The following is a 17,714-nucleotide window of genomic DNA, read 5'->3' as shown; positions in this document are numbered from 1 at the left end:
ACAAATGGGCATCTAGGGTCGGTCGTAAAAACTGCTAAATATACCAACTTGCCGGAATGTAAAAACTGAGTCAGGTTTGATGAGGAACCTGCAAACTCCCACCATAGGCTCAAACATCAAAATCAATCATCTGTTTCTAAAACAGTGTGAATTTGGGTCTAGATGATTCACTTTTTCATAAATTAATCAGAAACAAACACCACCAAACCATGCACATCGGAGCATATCAACAGAGGGGATCGTGTGTTAATCAAAGTAGTGAACGCAAAGCTTTAATCCAGAATTCCACAAACGCAAAAGCACATCAGATCATATTAACATACCAACTCAATTCCACTGTAACATTTCACTGTTACATTCATTAGCTTACACAGATTCAATGAGCTCACAACACAACGAAGAGATCGCAAAATCATACAACGTAGCAACGAAGAATCACGAGGGGGAAAAACTATGGGAAGCCCAGGAAGCAATTGAACCCAGGGATCACCTAAAGAATGCCGCAAACTACCAATGAATACCTTGGCCGGCAAATTGATACCTAGGTTCCCTTTTAGTCTGTACCCCCTTTATGGCTTTATCCCCCTTTTCTAATATATACTATTTCCTTTTCTTACAGCAACAAATTGTACATGACAATTGATGTCGACCTTTGACCCAACCCAGGGGGATGATCCAATAAAAAATAAAAAATTCTCTCACTAGGCGGCATCAGATAACTTAAAAGCTAGCAACGTAACAGCCAAAACTTTCCACCCGGCAATTTGAGAGGGGCAAAATAATGCTTACCCTGAGTGGGATAAGGCACACTTTGTTCTTCACATCTATCCAAATGGGTTTCCTCCGGCAGACGGGAAAGGATTTGGGGTAGCAGGTGCTGAGTATCTACCAACCGGCTGGTGTACCATATTTAACGAACCAAAGGCAGCTCCCTCAGCACTAAAGCCTCCTGCTCCTTGATACCTATAAGCATAACAACATGTCTGCATATTAGTTGCTGTAAAAATAATCTTCAAGTCCAGACTTAACAAACAACTGAAGTGTTTGAAACAAAAGAGAAACTGACAATACTGATGCCAATAACCCCATTTTTATTTCCTAATTATTTTGTTGAATGTTATCCAAAAGTGGTTACATGTATGGTCAAAATACTCTTAAATGAAAGCTAAATGATTATAGTTACCCTGGAGGTGGCAAGCTACTCGGAATTTGTTGTCCTGCATAGGCACCTGAGATTTTGAAACCGAAATTTAGCGTAAACTCCAAATTGTGAAATGAATGCTAATAAACTAGGGGGTGTGAAAGAAAAAGGAGGAAAACAGCTTCATATTACTTGGAGGCATTTGTGATGCATATGGCGGTGCTTGGAGAGGCAATCCAGATGAATATGAGGGCCCCCAAGCTGATGGGAGTGCCCCCAGGCTAGATGTACGCAATAAGTCAGATGGAGGCTGCACATTTGGTAGCGGTCCTTGTGAGGGTGCCATGGAATGAAACTGCAGTGCGTGCAAAATACATGACAAAGATTAGTACTTTGTGCATCAAAAGATTTCAAGAACAACAGCAGCTAAAATAAAGACTTCTGATGACTTCTTGTTATGAGCAAAAACAAGGAATTGAAACTTATTTCAAACATCCAAGTTGTTAAGTAGGAGTGTAGGACCAACTATGTAGTAATAAGTTAACACCATGCCTAATGTGTGGTCCCACTTAATATGTGATGAGGTAGACAAAAACAAAAGAGAAGAAGCATATAAGAGCAAACCCACTCTGCATGTTGCAACGTAGTACAACAAAAGAGGTACTACAACCTAATTCTGATACCACGAACAACCACATGATATCAGAACCTTAAACAATGGATATGTGACAATAACAAGCATTGCAGCCAAGTTTCATTGGGCTGAACTATCCTTCTAGGCTAAGTAAAATTTTTGAACTTCCTATTTAAAAATCAATTGCTTCCCCAACTTCCCTTTTCCAACCTGGAAAACTCATTCAAAATTGATAGCCTGGCATGCATGCACAAGGCCCATGTCAGTATATTCTGATTCTATCTTTAGAGATACACCAGAAAGTGTGGACCCAATGACTATGATATCACTATAACATGAACTGAAATCATGTACCGTTGAGGCTTGAACTGGAGGAGGATCACTACTGACATCAAACGGGTTTGCTGACTTTAGAGACTGCTGAAAACTGGGAATGGGCTGCAAATAAACATAGATTCAAATGCACTGAATTTATAAAAAAAAATTACACATCCAATGGTGTGGAACAGAGTTAATTCATTATAAATAAATTATTGGGTTGAAAAAATACCATTGCAGTATTGTACGGCATTGCAAACCCCATACCATGAGGAGGACCAGTCTGCCATCCGGGAACTGGTGCAGGGTAGGATGAATAGTTCATAGCAAAAAGATCCTACAAGCAATTCAGTTTTCTTTTTCAGTATGCAGTTGCACAAATATACGTGAGCTTATCAAACTTAAGGTCCCTACCGCTTACACCCGAACTTAATTCAGTCAATACAGTTCCAACTTCAACTAATTCCCTTAATTTGCTAAAGTGTCAAAAGTCTAAATCCACATTTATGGTCAACATATGTGAGCAACTAAATTCAGGCCATATTGAAGATGTTAGCAACTACAAGGGTAAACTAGTTGAAATTGGAACTACAGGAGGAAATAAGTGCAATATTCCCTTGTATAATGTTGTCAAGAAAGCCAAAAAAAAAACATAATTACCTCAGGAAGTGCACTTCTTCCAATTGATTTTACATCCCCAGCTGAATGTTGTGATGCAACATTACTAACATTGTGGTTAGATCTTGAAACATCTTGTGGCGCTTGTGCAGCTGGATAACTAGGTTGACCCTGAGCTGAATTCCATGGCTGCAGAAAAAGCATACAATAATCAAGAATGAATGTGAAATAGTAACAAAATGCTAAAAGAATAAAATGACAAGAATGTCACGTAAGCTCACTTGATTGCTTGAAGCTCCACCAGCTGATGGAATGTATTGCTGAGAGGCAGACTGAATGCCATTAGAAGGGAATAAAGAAGGTTGCTGATGCTGCATACTAGGCCATTGCCCAGAACCGGTAGCAGAGACATTACTAGTATTGGTTGGGAATACTTGAGCCAATCCAGGGGTCGCAACTGGAGCACCGACAGGGGGAAATGTTGACAAGCTCGTAACTGGTGCAACTGTAGTAGCAGTTGGCAACATTGTGTGTCCTGCAGGAGTGATGACTGGATTACCACCAAATGGTGTAGTCATGTTGCCTGCAGCTGAAAAACCCCCAGTATTACCTGAAGTTCCAGAATAACTAGGGACAGGTGCCGAAACAGACAACTGTGATAGCAGAGATTCCAAAGAATTTGCACTTGGAGGAGCTTGAGTTGCTTTCACTTGTGGGGCAACATCAAAAGAAGCCCAGTTGTTGTCACTCTGTGAATTTTCTGGCTGTGAATATGATTGAGCTACAGAAGCTTGTTGTGTTTGAGGAACTGCTGGAGCTGGAGCAGGTTCAATATCAGCATCAAAATCAATTAAACTTACAGAAGTCTCCGGTTTCACTTCAACTGGGTTCCCGTTGGTGGAACCCAAGCTACTGGAAGATGCAGTTCTCTGCAATTTAAACGATATGAGAAATTAGTAGAAAGTAGATGAAAAGTTAAAAGAAATCAAACAAGTATTTCAAACAACTACAGCAGCACAAGCCTGTTCTATATAACAGAATTGAAGCAAATATCATTTAAGGAAAGTGTGAAGCTATGAATGTGTAAGCTGCCTGAAAATATAAGGCAAAGAAAATAATAAAGCTTGGGCTGAGAGAGAGAGAGAGAGAGAGAGAGAGCAAGTTACGCACTAATAACAAAGTTAACAAGCACAAGACAGTAAAAGAAGAAAAAATAAACTCGAGTAACTACAATCATATTTTGTCCGTTAAGGGGAGACACATCACCTGCGTAACCACGGGACCTTCAGTAGCCCTAACACTGTTGGCTTTAGGAGGTTCAATAATACGGAGAGGTATTGTCTTATCACCCAAAATATCTCTAACAGGTCGTACCATAGGCGGACTGGACGAATCTATATCTCTTGATCGATCAGGAGATTTCGCATAAAGTTTAGAATCTCCATCGGATCCTCTACGATCATCATATCGCCTACCATTTCCAAATCTATCTTCTCGACGCCAATCATTCACAATTTCAGGGCGAGAAGGACTTCTCTTAGAATCACCATATTGTCGACTTTCTTGATCATATCCAGGACTCCTTTGGTCCTCATAACTTCTACCACCAGGACTGGACCTTTCACTACGACGGTCATCATCATATGGTGGGCTTCGAGAACCCTGATATGAATCTAGCCTTCTATTTTCATAAGAGTCCTCCTTGTCCCCCTGTATGACAATAAATCAGAACATGGAACCAGTAAGCTCAGTTTAGGTTTATATGTACCACCATATATGCCTTTTGTTTTGGCCCAAGTAACACCTTATAATCAATATAATATATGGGAATATATAATTACCGTTTTTAGCCTCGGTGGCTTGTCAATGTTTCTTTCACCAGTATACCTTCTATCCACGTACACATGCTTAATAAAGTCTCGGAGTCTCTCAACATTACTGGTAGCAAACATTTGAATCAGAAACCCACTTATTACATAGATCAATTAAAGCAGAAAAACAAAAAAAAGTGTTAACCTGCTATCAGGGAAGGAATTACGTTGCGGATCTAACTCTTTTTGATAAATTTCCTTTGCACGCTGTAATTGGGAAACAGAGACGAGTACAATGTGAGAAATGAGAAGATTATCAATGGACAAGACAATTACATCAGTCGTGTAAGAACTGAAAAGATGCATGCACGCATACCTGGTTTCCCCCTTCTTGAAGGGATTTAACTTCTTGCGACGTAAACTTAGCCATCGACACTGATTTTACTCGGTGCGTGAACTCCCGACTGGAAATATAATTGATGTAATTAAAGTACTCATACAAACAATAAGAAAAATACTTCATAAGAACAATAATGCAGTAGAGCAGGTGGGCAGAACTTACTGTATTCCACTGCAGTTGGTGCAAACAAACGTCCAGAAATTTGTGCAAACATACTGCGGCCCCTGCTTAGCAGAAAATTACTTGTAAGGTATAATACATGCAAATTCCACACTTTGTACTGAAAATCCCTAACTTTTGCATCCTGACCAAGGTACTATTTCAGCAAACTGATGCATTCAACACCTTTACAGAAAGTGTGGATATAGCTGCACGTTCAATTTTTGTCCCAAAGTTGACAAGCTTATATACTTTACTATTACTCGGGTAATAGTAACTTTGGAAGTGCCGCTGTCACCATTATCATTTCTAAGCCTAATACGAAGAAGAATAATTCTTTTCTAAACATGTCCAAATCAAATTTACTATTTGAACCAACATAATCATCAAATGTACAAGTAGCAGACGAACCAATAGAACAATGCATCACTTACCAGACTATTGCAGTTAATGCACCTCCGATTCTCAGGAAGTTTAAGAAGGCCACGAATAATCCGTTCATTCTTCTCATCCTCCTTTCGGCTCGCCATTTCGACTTCCCTAACACATTTCAAGCCACACTGTCATCACTAAAACTCTAAAAACAGAATCAATCAAGTTGAATCATAACTTATCCACTAGAAATGTCACCAAATCACACAGAAATCCCATCGCCTATCAAACCTAGCTTAATCACCGATTTCAAGTTCTCAATCGAATTCATATCCAGAAAATGCTGATTAAACTGAACTAAATCAAACTATCAACACACAGCGAAGCGAAAATCTTCAACGAATCCAAGCCTAATCTATCCAATCAAATCCGAACTCTCATCTCTCTTCCTCACACAATCCAAAAACCACAAGAGCACAGAAAACGAAGCAAACTTCAAACGGATCTGGAAAATCACACTCGCCGGAGCACACCGAAACGTAAAAGAAACATCAACGAGAAATCGACCGGACTGACCTCAATTCGAAGAAGAAGCTCCGGCGCGCGCGTTTTCAGTAGTCGTCTAGAAAACGACGTCGTTTAGGGGAGATCTATCGGAGTCGGCATAGAGTTGCGGATCGGTGAGAGCTCTGAGGAGTTGGAAGAAGAAAACTAAGAGAGAGAGAATGAAAGAGAGAGTTGAAGGGATATTATGGGGTGGTATCGGACACAGGGAGCGTTACGCTGGGGTGTCCTGTCCCTATGGGCGTGCTGATTTTTCCTATATTGACGGTGGGGGTCCACCTTTGGTCATACAAGGCGACTCGAATCATTAAGACCCTTAATCGCTAGCTGTTTCTTTCTGTAATTAATTGCGATTTCTTTTGCTAATTTTTTGGGAGGTTTTTTTTTTTTTCCTTCTTTTCTTTTGTTTGAATTTGGTTCCTCGTACTGTTTTCTTTGTTTAATTACAATGATTTAGGCCTTTCTTGAAATAAAGATTATGATATATATAACATTTTTAATTATGTATCAAAATTAAACAAAAGTTACGATAAAACTAGCTCGTTTTTTAGAATACAGTATTATGAAATACTCAATTCTTAACGCACGCGTTAACTTTGAATAAAACCACCAAGTAGAATGGATGTTATGATGAACTTGGACTAGGGAATATGAGGTTGTTGCAAGTAACGTGGTTAAATACCACTTGTTCCTTGCTCTGAAAGGGGCTTTTCTAGCTTTATTTAAAGTTGTTTGATGAATAGTCTTATTATATCAAAGTCTTAAAAACTTGCATGGTCGATCTGAATATGCAAATATAAGCAAATTTGAAAATGAATCCTACCCTTATGAGGAAAATTAATTCTACAAGTTCATTGTCGTCACATGATTTGAAAAGTATTTCAAAGGTCCGGGTCGGTTTCAACCTTTTGGAGTTTTGGGTCATGTACAGAACCGGGGTCTAAACTTGGGCTTGGAGTCTCTGACATTTCCGATCCTTCGTTCGAATTACATTGACGATTTGACCTTTTGAACTTCTACAACCCTGGCCAAGAGACGAAAGAACCAGAACGGCGGCTCCATTTGCCTCAAATTTTCAGAGATGAGGAGCATTTTACGTAGACGACGATCGAGTAACAAGCAGTACGTGATTGACCGCGACGGTCACCGGAGATCTATGAACTCGTGGCATGCAAAACGGGCGGGGAAAAGCAAGGGTGGCCGGAGGACCCTGAGGCTGGTGAAGCTTAAGATGCAACTGTTTATGAAAATGAAGCTGGGAACGAATCTAAGGTAATTAACTAATAACCTCTAAGTTTTGCATAGCGGAAAACTACTAGTCTGTGTATGTTCTAGGGTTTTATTCGTTTGGTGTATATATTTGGAGCGTGAAACAATTCCTACAGTGGCTGCAAACATGGATCAGTGTCGATCCATTACTGTTTCAAGGTGTGACGGTGGAGGTGACAACAAGACAGCATATATTATAGTAGCTGTGATGTATGAAGCATATAGTTTAAAACCGACAGAATAAGAGGCTGTGATTTAAAAACCACATGGAATTTGGTAATGTCAAAGAGGTTTTATATATTGATGAAAGCCTAGGCCTTCTGAATCAAGACATCAAGTGGTTGCTATCATTCTAAATGTATAACTGGATTGATTTGATTCTTCATGACTATACATCATGATATGTTCGTTTTATGAAATCTGCATGCGGATGGAAATATTATTCAACTTGATTAAATAAATAGGAAAAGTGATTATGATTGATTATTACTGATATGAACTTAAAACGACTGTAAATAATGATGATTTGAAAGCCACCCCTTGCCTAAAGTTCTTTTCTTTTCTTTGTTTTTCCACAGCTAATGATCATCTACTATTACTATTGTATGTGGCAAAACAATTGCGAGAAGCCATGTACTCATGTAGTTGTTGAAGGATTCTTTTGGTTGCTGGAAAGTAATTCAGCTCATATCCTCTAAAAATTCGACTCACCTCGTGCCTTAAACTAAAGTTATGCTCGGGTTGGATTAGACACCAGTTGACATATATATAGCTCAGTTTTTGTCCAAAGCCGCCTCTCATATTTTTAAGAAATTGAAATTCGATCTGGTAGCTAGATGACAGATTATTGGATATGGCTATAATGCTTAATAGATCAGCTGATATCGCAAGATTAATCATAGTAGTAAGTTAGTAACTTGTAAAACTTTCTGTCACTGTTTAATGAGAAACTTAAACTGTTAGGATTTGGAGGTAATAAAAGACTAGTCCCAATGTATGGCCTATATATTTCGTATACTAGCTATGAACTTCAAAAACTATAAATTATGAGTAATCAAGTATGCAGTAGCTAGGCTGAGACTGATTTAAAGGCTTGTGTTTTGATTAAACCTTATATTATTCCATTACATATATGCCATGTGAATTTAGATGCTTCTGCACCGTTGCTGTTATTGTTTTCCCTCTAAACAATTCCTCTTGCAGCACTCAAACCTCTTTGATGCAGTAGAGTCAGATCTGCACTTCCATTTGCCAGGTATAGAATCCTCTTGTCTATTGCTTAGACCTCAATTTCTTATCTTGAAAAGCTTAAAAGACAAACAAGTCATTTAAAATGGTTAATTCCATTCTTGGTTGAGATATAGTGCAGTCATTTTTAATAAGTTTTCTGCTATATTCAACTGATGGAAAAGGTAATGAAAACGAAAATAAAGGTATTAGAGTACTTGGGAGAGAAAGGCCAGACTTAGGTTGCATTTTCATTATTGTTGTTTGTGCTAGCTCCTTTTTCATTAGTTTGAGTGCATAGATCAATCTTATACATTATATGCATTTCCCAAATCGCTAGATTACTAAGAATTCCATAGATATGAGCCGTTCGATTAATTTATATTTATGGACACATGAATGCAATCCATCATTTGAACGGCTATTATCTTTAGACTTCCAATACTCACCGAAACACTATACAACTTTTGGATTATTTTAGCAATCCAATTATAAAACATGTGTATATATCGCAATTCTGTCGTATCAGTGCAGTGCTCCATCACTCCATGTTCAGAAGTGCATTATAGTTGGTTACCCTACAATTTTACAAACCAAGGCCCCTGAGTGGTGCTGCTTGCTTCTTTTCAGAAATCCATTATAAGAACACATCCCTTCGATTTTGGCTGGTTTCTCTATATTATTATTCATACACATGAGACTTGCCACCCCAACTTTGCTTGTCATGTGTCCAACACGTGCTTAACATGACCTTGTATACAATCTTCTCAAAAACCCTTCTCTGGTTTTGTTATAAAGAACCATCTCACATGGAACAACCTGTGTAGAGAATAGAGCCATTCACTTTGTTTTCAAATTTATTCTATGGTATAATTATTAAGAAACTTAGTGAGCTCATGGGTTCCAATAATGGGAGGCCTCCTGTCCCATTTTGATTTTTCATATTGAATGCCAAGACAAAATTGTCACCTATTCAAGATTTCTGTTGTGGTTTCTGAGCTATTACACTATCCAAGTATCCATCACAAGCACCTTTGGGTTGCTTGGGAGGTTCTCTAATCTATAGCGTATTAGGTGGGTAGTGATCACACACTACTTTACTCCACTAATCTATGTTAAAATGACCTAAATGTTTTGAGTGACTTCAAATTATACTTCATCAAGCTGTAAAGTTATAAGCTTCGTAGAATGCTGGGAGAAGTTTTGATGTTTCGTGAAAAGATTCGTCGAAACAAGAAAAGGGATCATGTTGTGTGTTAGATGATACATCGTCCCTTTGAGTTGTTCAGATGCTCACCAAATGTTACTGCTTTTCTTTCTTTCCTTTATTTGTTACACCTAAACGTTTCTCATGTTCACTGTTCTTGAATTAAACATGCCAAAGATGCTTATCCAAACTAATCCAGCTATATATTATATGTAAGGCTTAAGCATATTCTTTCACTCTATAACTTGGACGTATCTAGCTAGCAGTCCTCACATGTCATAAAGCATGGTGCTTCTAGTTCCTCTCCACTGGTCACTGTGATCATTTCCTTTCTTTCCTTTTTCGCTTCTCAATCATATGAAACAGGGTTCCTGATCGAAAAGCTTCATTACAGATTTGGGTTTCTTTCTTTAGTTGAATGATCACATGAACTTTCTCTCATTTCGGCTTGTAATCCTTTTATAGAATTGGTTGTGGGTGCGTTCTATCTTTTTAGGACTTCACCATCACATGACAAAATCTAGTTGGGTTTGCGTTCTTGGTCTGAGAAGTGGTCACAGTATATAGAAGTAGTGCTTTTCTGGGTTCCTGGATCTCCTTCTCAGTTTTCTTGACCATCTGAGTTTAATAAATATAAATTATTGGGTCTTGTTCCCTTTCCTCCTTCATAGGCTTCATTGGGTTGTGTTCAGCTTTTGTTTTCCCCAATGAAAACTTGACCTTTTGCTCTCTCCTCTCTCTCCAACCCCCACCCTGTATGCATATATTAATGTTCACACTGGTTTGTCTGGGAATTCCATCACTCTGACCGAGTTGGAAGGACAGATGAGGGTGTGTGGATTGCTTAAATAAGCTGTTAGGTACTTAGTTCTGTGACTTCTGTCTCACACTTCAGATTTGTTTCTCTGGTTGAAATGGGGAAGCTTAGTTTTGGGAAGGTGCTAGACACTCTTTGTCTTTCTTCTGGCTCAAGTTCTTGTTTCTGCATGAACTACTCCGAGGAAATCCAAGATGAGTTTGAGAAAAGTCCATTGATTCCTGGAGAAAAGGATCAGTTTATGAGACTCAAGGATGTTGTTGCAGGAAAACAGACTCTGGCATTTCAACTGAAACCCAAGGTGAATATCCCTTTCCGTTTCTCACTTTTAAGTACACATGTTTGACGAAACAGATTGCTAATTTGATGAATGATGAAGATGGTGATGTTAAGGGTCTCCATGCACTGCAATGGATGTGCCAGGAAAGTCGAAAAACATATCTCAAAGATGGAAGGTATGTCAAAATCTCTTATGCATACAGGATTTTCGTTACAATTAGAAACTGAATTAGTGCTGAGGTTCCCAATGGTTGTACCAGTCCTTATTTTCTGTAGCCTCTTACAAACTCTGGCATATTTTCTGCTTCTGCCTTGAACCAAAACAGGAGTGACATCCTACAAAGTAGACCTGGAAAGCAAGATGGTGGTTGTGATCGGAGATGTTCTTCCTTATGAAGTGGTGCAGAGTGTGTCTAAGGTCAAAAATGCCGAGATCTGGAACTCGCCGTGATGATCATGATCAACAATACATGTCCTGCACGTACTCAACTAAAAGCACTACTGCTTATTGCTTAAGTGCCAATCCAGAAAGAAAGGAATTAAAAGTTCTGGTTTGTTTCTCTCTACTATTATGCAGAGAGTGAAAAAATGGCTCCATAAATAGAAGTATATAGCTATTGTCAATCACATCTTGATTGTAAGCTCATATGTATTATAATTAAGTTTGAGAGGATCTTAAGGCCCACTTTGTATCTGATGATCATCTCTCAATGTGGCACTACATATAAAAATCATCTGCATAGTGGATACAAATTAGGTTGATTGAACATTTTTTCTTGTTTATCTTGGAAAGCATAAGGTCAATTTCTTTCCAGTCAACCTTCCAGCTCCAGGCTTCCAGTTCCATGAATTACAATGAGTAGTAGAGTTGTCTTAAAAAAAAAAAAAAAAAAAAAGAAACATCAATGCATTGGTGGCAGTAAAAAAAAGGAATAAAAGGTGCATAGAACAACACAAAAAATTAAAAAGAAAATTGTATACGGTGGGAATCGAACTCGAGTGATTCAAGCCAAAAAACACAAAGGCCACTTAAATTATAGTTTATCGTGAAGTGAATGGTGTTTTACATTGTTGCACGTTAACTAGCATGATAATGCCATCGAACTATCGAAGAGAGAAACTCTATCTAACCAGTTACTAGTTGCTGAATATAAAGAACTGCACAAATTAATACTCTTACTAGTGTTACATCCTAATTCCTACAAAGTTGAACTTGGATCTTGGCTTCTCTTCGCTTCCAAAACAAGTCGCAGCTGCGTCATTGACGCTTGCATCCTATGTAGAAGAACTACCGGGTGTTTGTAGCATACAAGCTAGTTCCTGGATTTCTGCTTTCATTTGGCGGATCTTTTCTCACAACCCTTCTACATGTTCGAGAAGGGAGATTACCAGTGGCGGATCCAGGATGTACATTTCGTCTAGGCTAATTAGAGTAGCTAAAACGATTTTTTTTTTGGAGTCAATATTGTTACAAAGATTGTGTTTTTTGATCGAAATGATACCATATTACCATGAATCATAAAGAGATAGAAAAAAAAATGGGGAGAGAAAATAAAAGGGAAAGGAATCAAAGGATGAAGAAGGAAAAAGGAAGATTAAAATGATACTTGAATCATAAAAAGATAGAAAAAAATGGTGAAAGAAAATAAAAGGGAAAGGATGAAGAAGAAAAAAGGAAGAAACAAGAGGAGATGCAAGACTCGAACCCAGCTCATGTTGTTTCTAAACAATACACTGAACCAACTAAACCAAATCGAACTTCATGATATGTAGGACAAATCTATTTTAAAGTATTGAGACAATTTTTGTCTAGGCTATAGCCCATATAGCCTCTAACGTAGATCCGCCCCTGGAGATTACTTGTTTCAAACGACGGGGAAGAAGGTGAAGGTCTAGAAACTCCATTGCTTGTTTTAGTTGGCGGATGTATTCTTCTTCACGGTTGAATCCTCCTCTTCTTCTTCCATGTGGACTGCTTCTTTGCGGTGGCGGAAATTTTCTTATTTCAGTTTGTTCTTCTTGTCCTTCATATTCTGCCCCCACACAGGTAATTATATTCCCAGTATGAAAAGGAAATCACTCCTAGCTAATACCACTCGAATATGGAAATACCATTTTTTGAGATTCACTAGCTAGGTTATACTTATGGAACTGCAAGCAGTGGTGGATCCAGGATCCGAAGATAGGGTAGACTACGTTTTAGGCCGTTTTCGTGTATTTGTATGTTGGGCGAAGTCTAATTTTTTTTTTAGGGTTATAACTATGCAAAAATGTAGAACGGGATGAGTCGAATAAGCATCATTGAAACAAACATAGCAAATTACCATCAAACTTGTGCTGTTGTGTAATGAAATGGTTAGAAAAGGAGAGCTAAACACTTCAAAACTTCAATCCTCCAAAACTTGGGTGGACTTAATGAAGTCAAACATATACACTCTTGGTTTTTTTTTTTAATCATTACAAATTCTCAGTGGGGCTTGAGCCTAACCAAGCTTGCACCTGGCTCCGCCCCTAATTGCAAGTAATCCTATTGCCAACACAAACACTCCCTCCCTTCTCAATGGGATATGGGCAACTAATAGAATATTCGATAATATAGTTTATCGTAAGGTGAATTTTACATTGTTGTAAATCAATTAACACGTTGATGTCATCGAGAGAAAAACTCTATTGAACCAGTAACTAGTAGGTGAATATAAAAGACCGGAGAAATTAATATTCTTACTAGAGTTACACCCTCAGTCCCTCACTAGCTAGTGTTCAAAATTATCAAGGGGCTCCCGGTAGATCACCTAAAACTTCTATATCAAAGTAGTATGTGATGGCTTCCTACCTAGTGTAATATGCATTGTTAGTAAAATGTCCAAAAACGTGTACTCTTCTTCTTCGTTACTGATTTATCAATGTGGCGAATCCAGTCACGACGCATAAAACCAAATCAACTCTAGCAAAGCTCATCACAGACAGGTCATTTAGCAGAACAACATCCGCAGAAGTCACAGCCCTCACTACACTCCCAATCAGATTTTTAATTAATTAACCTAATCCTAATTAACAAATAAGAAACCCCTCTTAAGTCTTAACGAACTAAACCAACTTTCCACACGACCTTTTTACCCGCCAGCGCGGACGTCGTCAACGACGCGTCGTTCGCCGCTTATATCAAAACACACCGATCTTTCATCTTCTCTCCAAACAATTTCAAAAAAAAAAAATGACGATACCTCTCCTCTTCTTCTCCGCCCTTACCCTCCTCGTTTCTCTCTCCTCCCAAACGGCCGACCCGAAACCCCCAAACCCGACCCGAAGCCCATCGCCGGCCCACACCGAACTCACCCGCTTCGGCTTCCCGATCGGGCTCCTCCCTTCCCCGGTGGAAAACTACACCGTCAACCCCCTCACCGGCGACTTCGTCGTCGACCTCGGCGACGCGTGCAAGATCACGCTCCCGCCGGACAACTACCTCGCCACGTATTCCAAGAGAGTCACCGGCAAAATCAACCACGGCCGGATCGCCGAGATCAACGGCATCAGCGTCCGCGCTTTCTACCAGTGGTGGTCCATCACCGGAATCAGGTCCAGCGGCGAGAATCTGGTGTTTGAGGTCGGCATGGTGACGGCGAAGTATCCGTCTAAGAACTTCGTTGACAGTCCGGCCTGTGAGGGCCGCCGCCGCCACTCCGCTTCTTAACAGGTTTCGAATTTGAAGTTTGTAGCTTTGATTCGGCTGGTTAGGGTTTTAAGAATTAGGGTTTCTGATTTGCTTAATGTGATTGAGGTTTAGGCTAAGCTAGTACTATTGTGCTTTGAGTTTTCAGCTTGATATTGATGTTTTACTGATTGGTGAAATTGTTCATGAAATTGAGCTCCTTTATACTTTCTTTGAAGTAAAGCATTTGAATTTATGTGCTTTGTTGACTATGAATATTGGCTAGTGGGAAATGGAATCATATATTGGCCCATTCTGAGGTTTCAGTATCCGAATGTAAAGATTCATGATGCATTCTTTTGTGTCAATGCCTTGTTTGATCACCGAAGATGCTCATTTATAAGAATGTCCATCATTTTGCATGGGATTCGGCAGAATGTGACAACCTAAGGACTGTAGTGTTCTGTGGTGTTTGTTTTGGAATCTAGTAATTGGTCTGGTATCAAATTATGGTGATTTTGAAACCTTTAAGCAATTAAATTGTCTGGTTATCATTTACGAGTTGTATGTGGCAATGAAAAGTTTTGTGATTAAAGTGTGTAGTCCTTAGTTTAGTGCAAAGTTATCTGTTGGAATAATTGGGTATGGAGTTGCTGTCGCTGAATCAGTGATTGATTGGAAATTGTTAGTGTAATCAGCTAGGTGTATGTCGACTCCCTGGATAAGGATGGGTCCAATGTCATGGCCAATGGCAGCAAAACATAGATTTCTGCGTACTTACTAAGGAAAATCAACTTTTTAAAATTGAAAAACTAGCCTAACAAGATATTTCAGTTTTTTGTGCAAACATGAAGATTCAGGTCGGTGATATGGAAGTGACAGTTTATTTTTGATCAGTCATTGTTACAACGGTTTGAACTTTGAAGGGTGTTGTTAGTATATATTCATAACTCCTGAGAAAGATTCTGGTTGGTTGGAGCTGATTGCTAACTGAGGCTTTGCATGTTGCACATATTGTTATAGGCAAGCTTTCTAGTGTTATTAGTAGACATGGAAGTCAGATTCATATGACTAGTGAACACTGAACATAAACTGATTGCTTTATGTTTCCTTGTCAACTAGGAACCTTTATTAGAGTAGTTTTGTAATATAACCTGTAAGTTGTAACTGAGCTGATAGAGGAAGGTTACCGTAACTAAATTCTACTTGCTGGAGAACATCTAGTGGGACAGATATGATGTATTATGGAATCAAGTTTTATTTGCTTTGCTTTGCCTTAAAGCTATCTTCTTTAATTGTTGAGACTTTGACAAAATCCTTTTGATTCCTGGCTTTTATTCATCAAGCAGTTCACCCCCATATATTGGATCACATCTTTAAAGTAGATTCTGAACTTTGTATGATTATTAACCATGTGTTTCGAATTTATCAATAAAATTGACTTTTACTTTGTTTTGGTTATTCCCACTTTGCAGGTTCTACTTTGCTCCAGTCTCCATCAATTAGATTATGCAAGATGTCCGGTTGTCAATCCGGATACTAATGCTACTTCAAGGTTGAGGATTTCAGAATCGGCATCCTTCTTCTGTCCTTGTATCTTATATGTATAAATTTTTCACCACTCTTTAGTGTTGTTACTCTGGTGATTAACAAATGTATGACCGTAACTAGCTGTTCACAATAACTAGCTGTTCACAATGAAACCATTTGAAATATCAAGTTTATGCATTATCAATCTTATTAGAGCTTGTTCATGCTCAAATTCGCCGTATCTGTTCCTTGCTGTTTACAATTTTATCTGGTTGTTATCGGATACTCTGTGGCCATCAGGATAATTAATTCAGATACTGTGATCTTCACACTCAGTACAGTTACCGGTTAGCATGTTATCCTGAAGATGTACTCTGAAAGTGATTAGCCAACTGCAAAGCTATCACTGCCCAGAGAGTTTGGGGTCTCTTTTATAACGGTTTGGTGAGGAGGGTGGTTGCATCAATTAGCTTCTGCTTTTGACATGATTACATGCACGATGCATTATTCACACTTCTTGACTTTAGGCTGTTGTCCTTGCCTAACTCCATGACTCCATGTTAGTTGTTACTACTTTCACTGTTTTGATATGTTGTCAACCACCTGCGGCCATTGTTGCAGAAGCTCCCAATATACTAGTCTTTTCCTCAAGGGTTAATTTTGGGGGTTTCCAAATGCCAAGTTATTACTTTTGCCCCACCCTGGGTCTCTCTGGCCTAAATCAATACGATTCAGTCGTCCCTGCTTCAAATAATGTCCCTCGGTCATGGTCCATGAGTAGCTACCTTTTGTTTTTTGGGGATTTTAGATGCTTGTATCCATGAATGAATGGTGGCATGGTGTTGGGGACCTTATCTTTCTTTCTTGGCCATTCATTTGTCAGGCACTCAGTCTCAGACTCTAGCATATGCAATGCAATCAGTTTTGTGTCGTTGTAAGAGGTTGGCAATGGAGACTGTGACCTAATCATGACTTTTTCTTCGATCGGATAGCACCCAATCGAGACTTCAATTTCAAATACAATAGTGTTTTCCTGGTCATTCAGGGGCGGAGCTATTATTAGGCCCGAAGGGGTCTGAACCCCTCTTAGAATTTAGAAAGTTTGAAGTTTAGTGTGTAATTTAGTTAATTATTATTAAAAATTAGTTAAATTTTATCATTAAACCTCCCAAGAATTTCTCATAATAAATCAATTTAAATGACAAATCAATTATATTACGAAATGTATCTGTAGATTGATTGGTCTTTATGTCTTGACAATCGAAATAGGTAAGAACGTTAATAAGAAATTAAATTACTACTAACAAAATTTACCAAAACAAAATTTGTGAAGTAATAAATGAATAAATTGCTACTTTCTTCCCTTGTATATATATATATTTTTTTACGAGTTAAGAGATGTATATAACAAAATTTTGTTTCATTTTAAGATTTTTTACAAAAGTTTGCTTCATTTGATCATCTTATACAAGAAAAAAAAAACACAAAATTTAACGTACGTTCTGGTATATATATTTGAACCCTCTCCAGGCTTCAAATCATGGCTCCGCCACTATGGTCACTAGGTAATCTTTGATGCTCTAGTCATAAGTATCTTTAGCAACTCATCGTTTCAACTTACCTTTTTATTGTTGTGATAGACGCTTTCATATGTTGACAATTTCCTTCTAAGGAAATTAGGTACCCATCTTCATCATCTCCATCACTTCGTTTTCCTCT

At 38.5% G+C, this 17,714-nt stretch overlaps 3 protein-coding genes across 4 annotated transcripts; 2 read left to right on the top strand and 1 right to left on the bottom strand.

The window, feature by feature from the left end:
- Positions 1 to 364: 364 nt before the first annotated feature.
- LOC101298533 lies at positions 365 to 6,212 on the bottom strand. Its single transcript, XM_004287034.1, has 15 exons — positions 6,030 to 6,212; positions 5,516 to 5,621; positions 5,085 to 5,146; positions 4,899 to 4,986; positions 4,728 to 4,789; positions 4,553 to 4,649; positions 3,978 to 4,421; positions 3,322 to 3,640; positions 2,993 to 3,246; positions 2,754 to 2,900; positions 2,326 to 2,430; positions 2,130 to 2,213; positions 1,334 to 1,496; positions 1,184 to 1,229; positions 365 to 963 (listed from the first exon to the last, which is right to left on the bottom strand). The coding sequence occupies exons 2-15, from the start codon at positions 5,609 to 5,611 to the stop codon at positions 825 to 827; spliced, it is 2,106 nt and encodes a 701-aa protein (XP_004287082.1). The 5' UTR covers positions 5,612 to 5,621; positions 6,030 to 6,212; the 3' UTR covers positions 365 to 824.
- A 3,590-nt stretch (positions 6,213 to 9,802) lies between these two features.
- On the top strand, positions 9,803 to 11,605 carry LOC101298054. Of its 2 annotated transcripts, XM_004287033.1 has the most exons (3): positions 9,803 to 10,838; positions 10,917 to 10,992; positions 11,143 to 11,605. In XM_004287033.1, exons 1-3 carry the CDS (start codon positions 10,635 to 10,637, stop codon positions 11,265 to 11,267), a joined length of 405 nt encoding a protein of 134 aa, XP_004287081.1. In that variant the 5' UTR covers positions 9,803 to 10,634; the 3' UTR covers positions 11,268 to 11,605. The 2 variants fall into 2 exon arrangements, with proteins under 2 accessions (XP_004287081.1, XP_004287080.1); XM_004287032.1 differs by having other exon boundaries at positions 10,917 to 11,208.
- A 2,406-nt stretch (positions 11,606 to 14,011) lies between these two features.
- Positions 14,012 to 16,234, top strand: LOC101297765. The gene is made up of 2 exons (XM_004287031.1): positions 14,012 to 14,510; positions 15,941 to 16,234. The coding sequence occupies exon 1, from the start codon at positions 14,031 to 14,033 to the stop codon at positions 14,505 to 14,507; it is 477 nt and encodes a 158-aa protein (XP_004287079.1). The 5' UTR covers positions 14,012 to 14,030; the 3' UTR covers positions 14,508 to 14,510; positions 15,941 to 16,234.
- The last annotated feature ends 1,480 nt before the right edge of the window (positions 16,235 to 17,714 follow it).

This window comes from Fragaria vesca, linkage group LG1 (assembly GCF_000184155.1).
Source record: "Fragaria vesca subsp. vesca linkage group LG1, FraVesHawaii_1.0, whole genome shotgun sequence".
NCBI lineage: Eukaryota > Viridiplantae > Streptophyta > Magnoliopsida > Rosales > Rosaceae > Fragaria > Fragaria vesca.
Note: the sequence above shows the minus strand (reverse complement) of the source record. Positions and strands in the feature narration are given on the sequence as shown.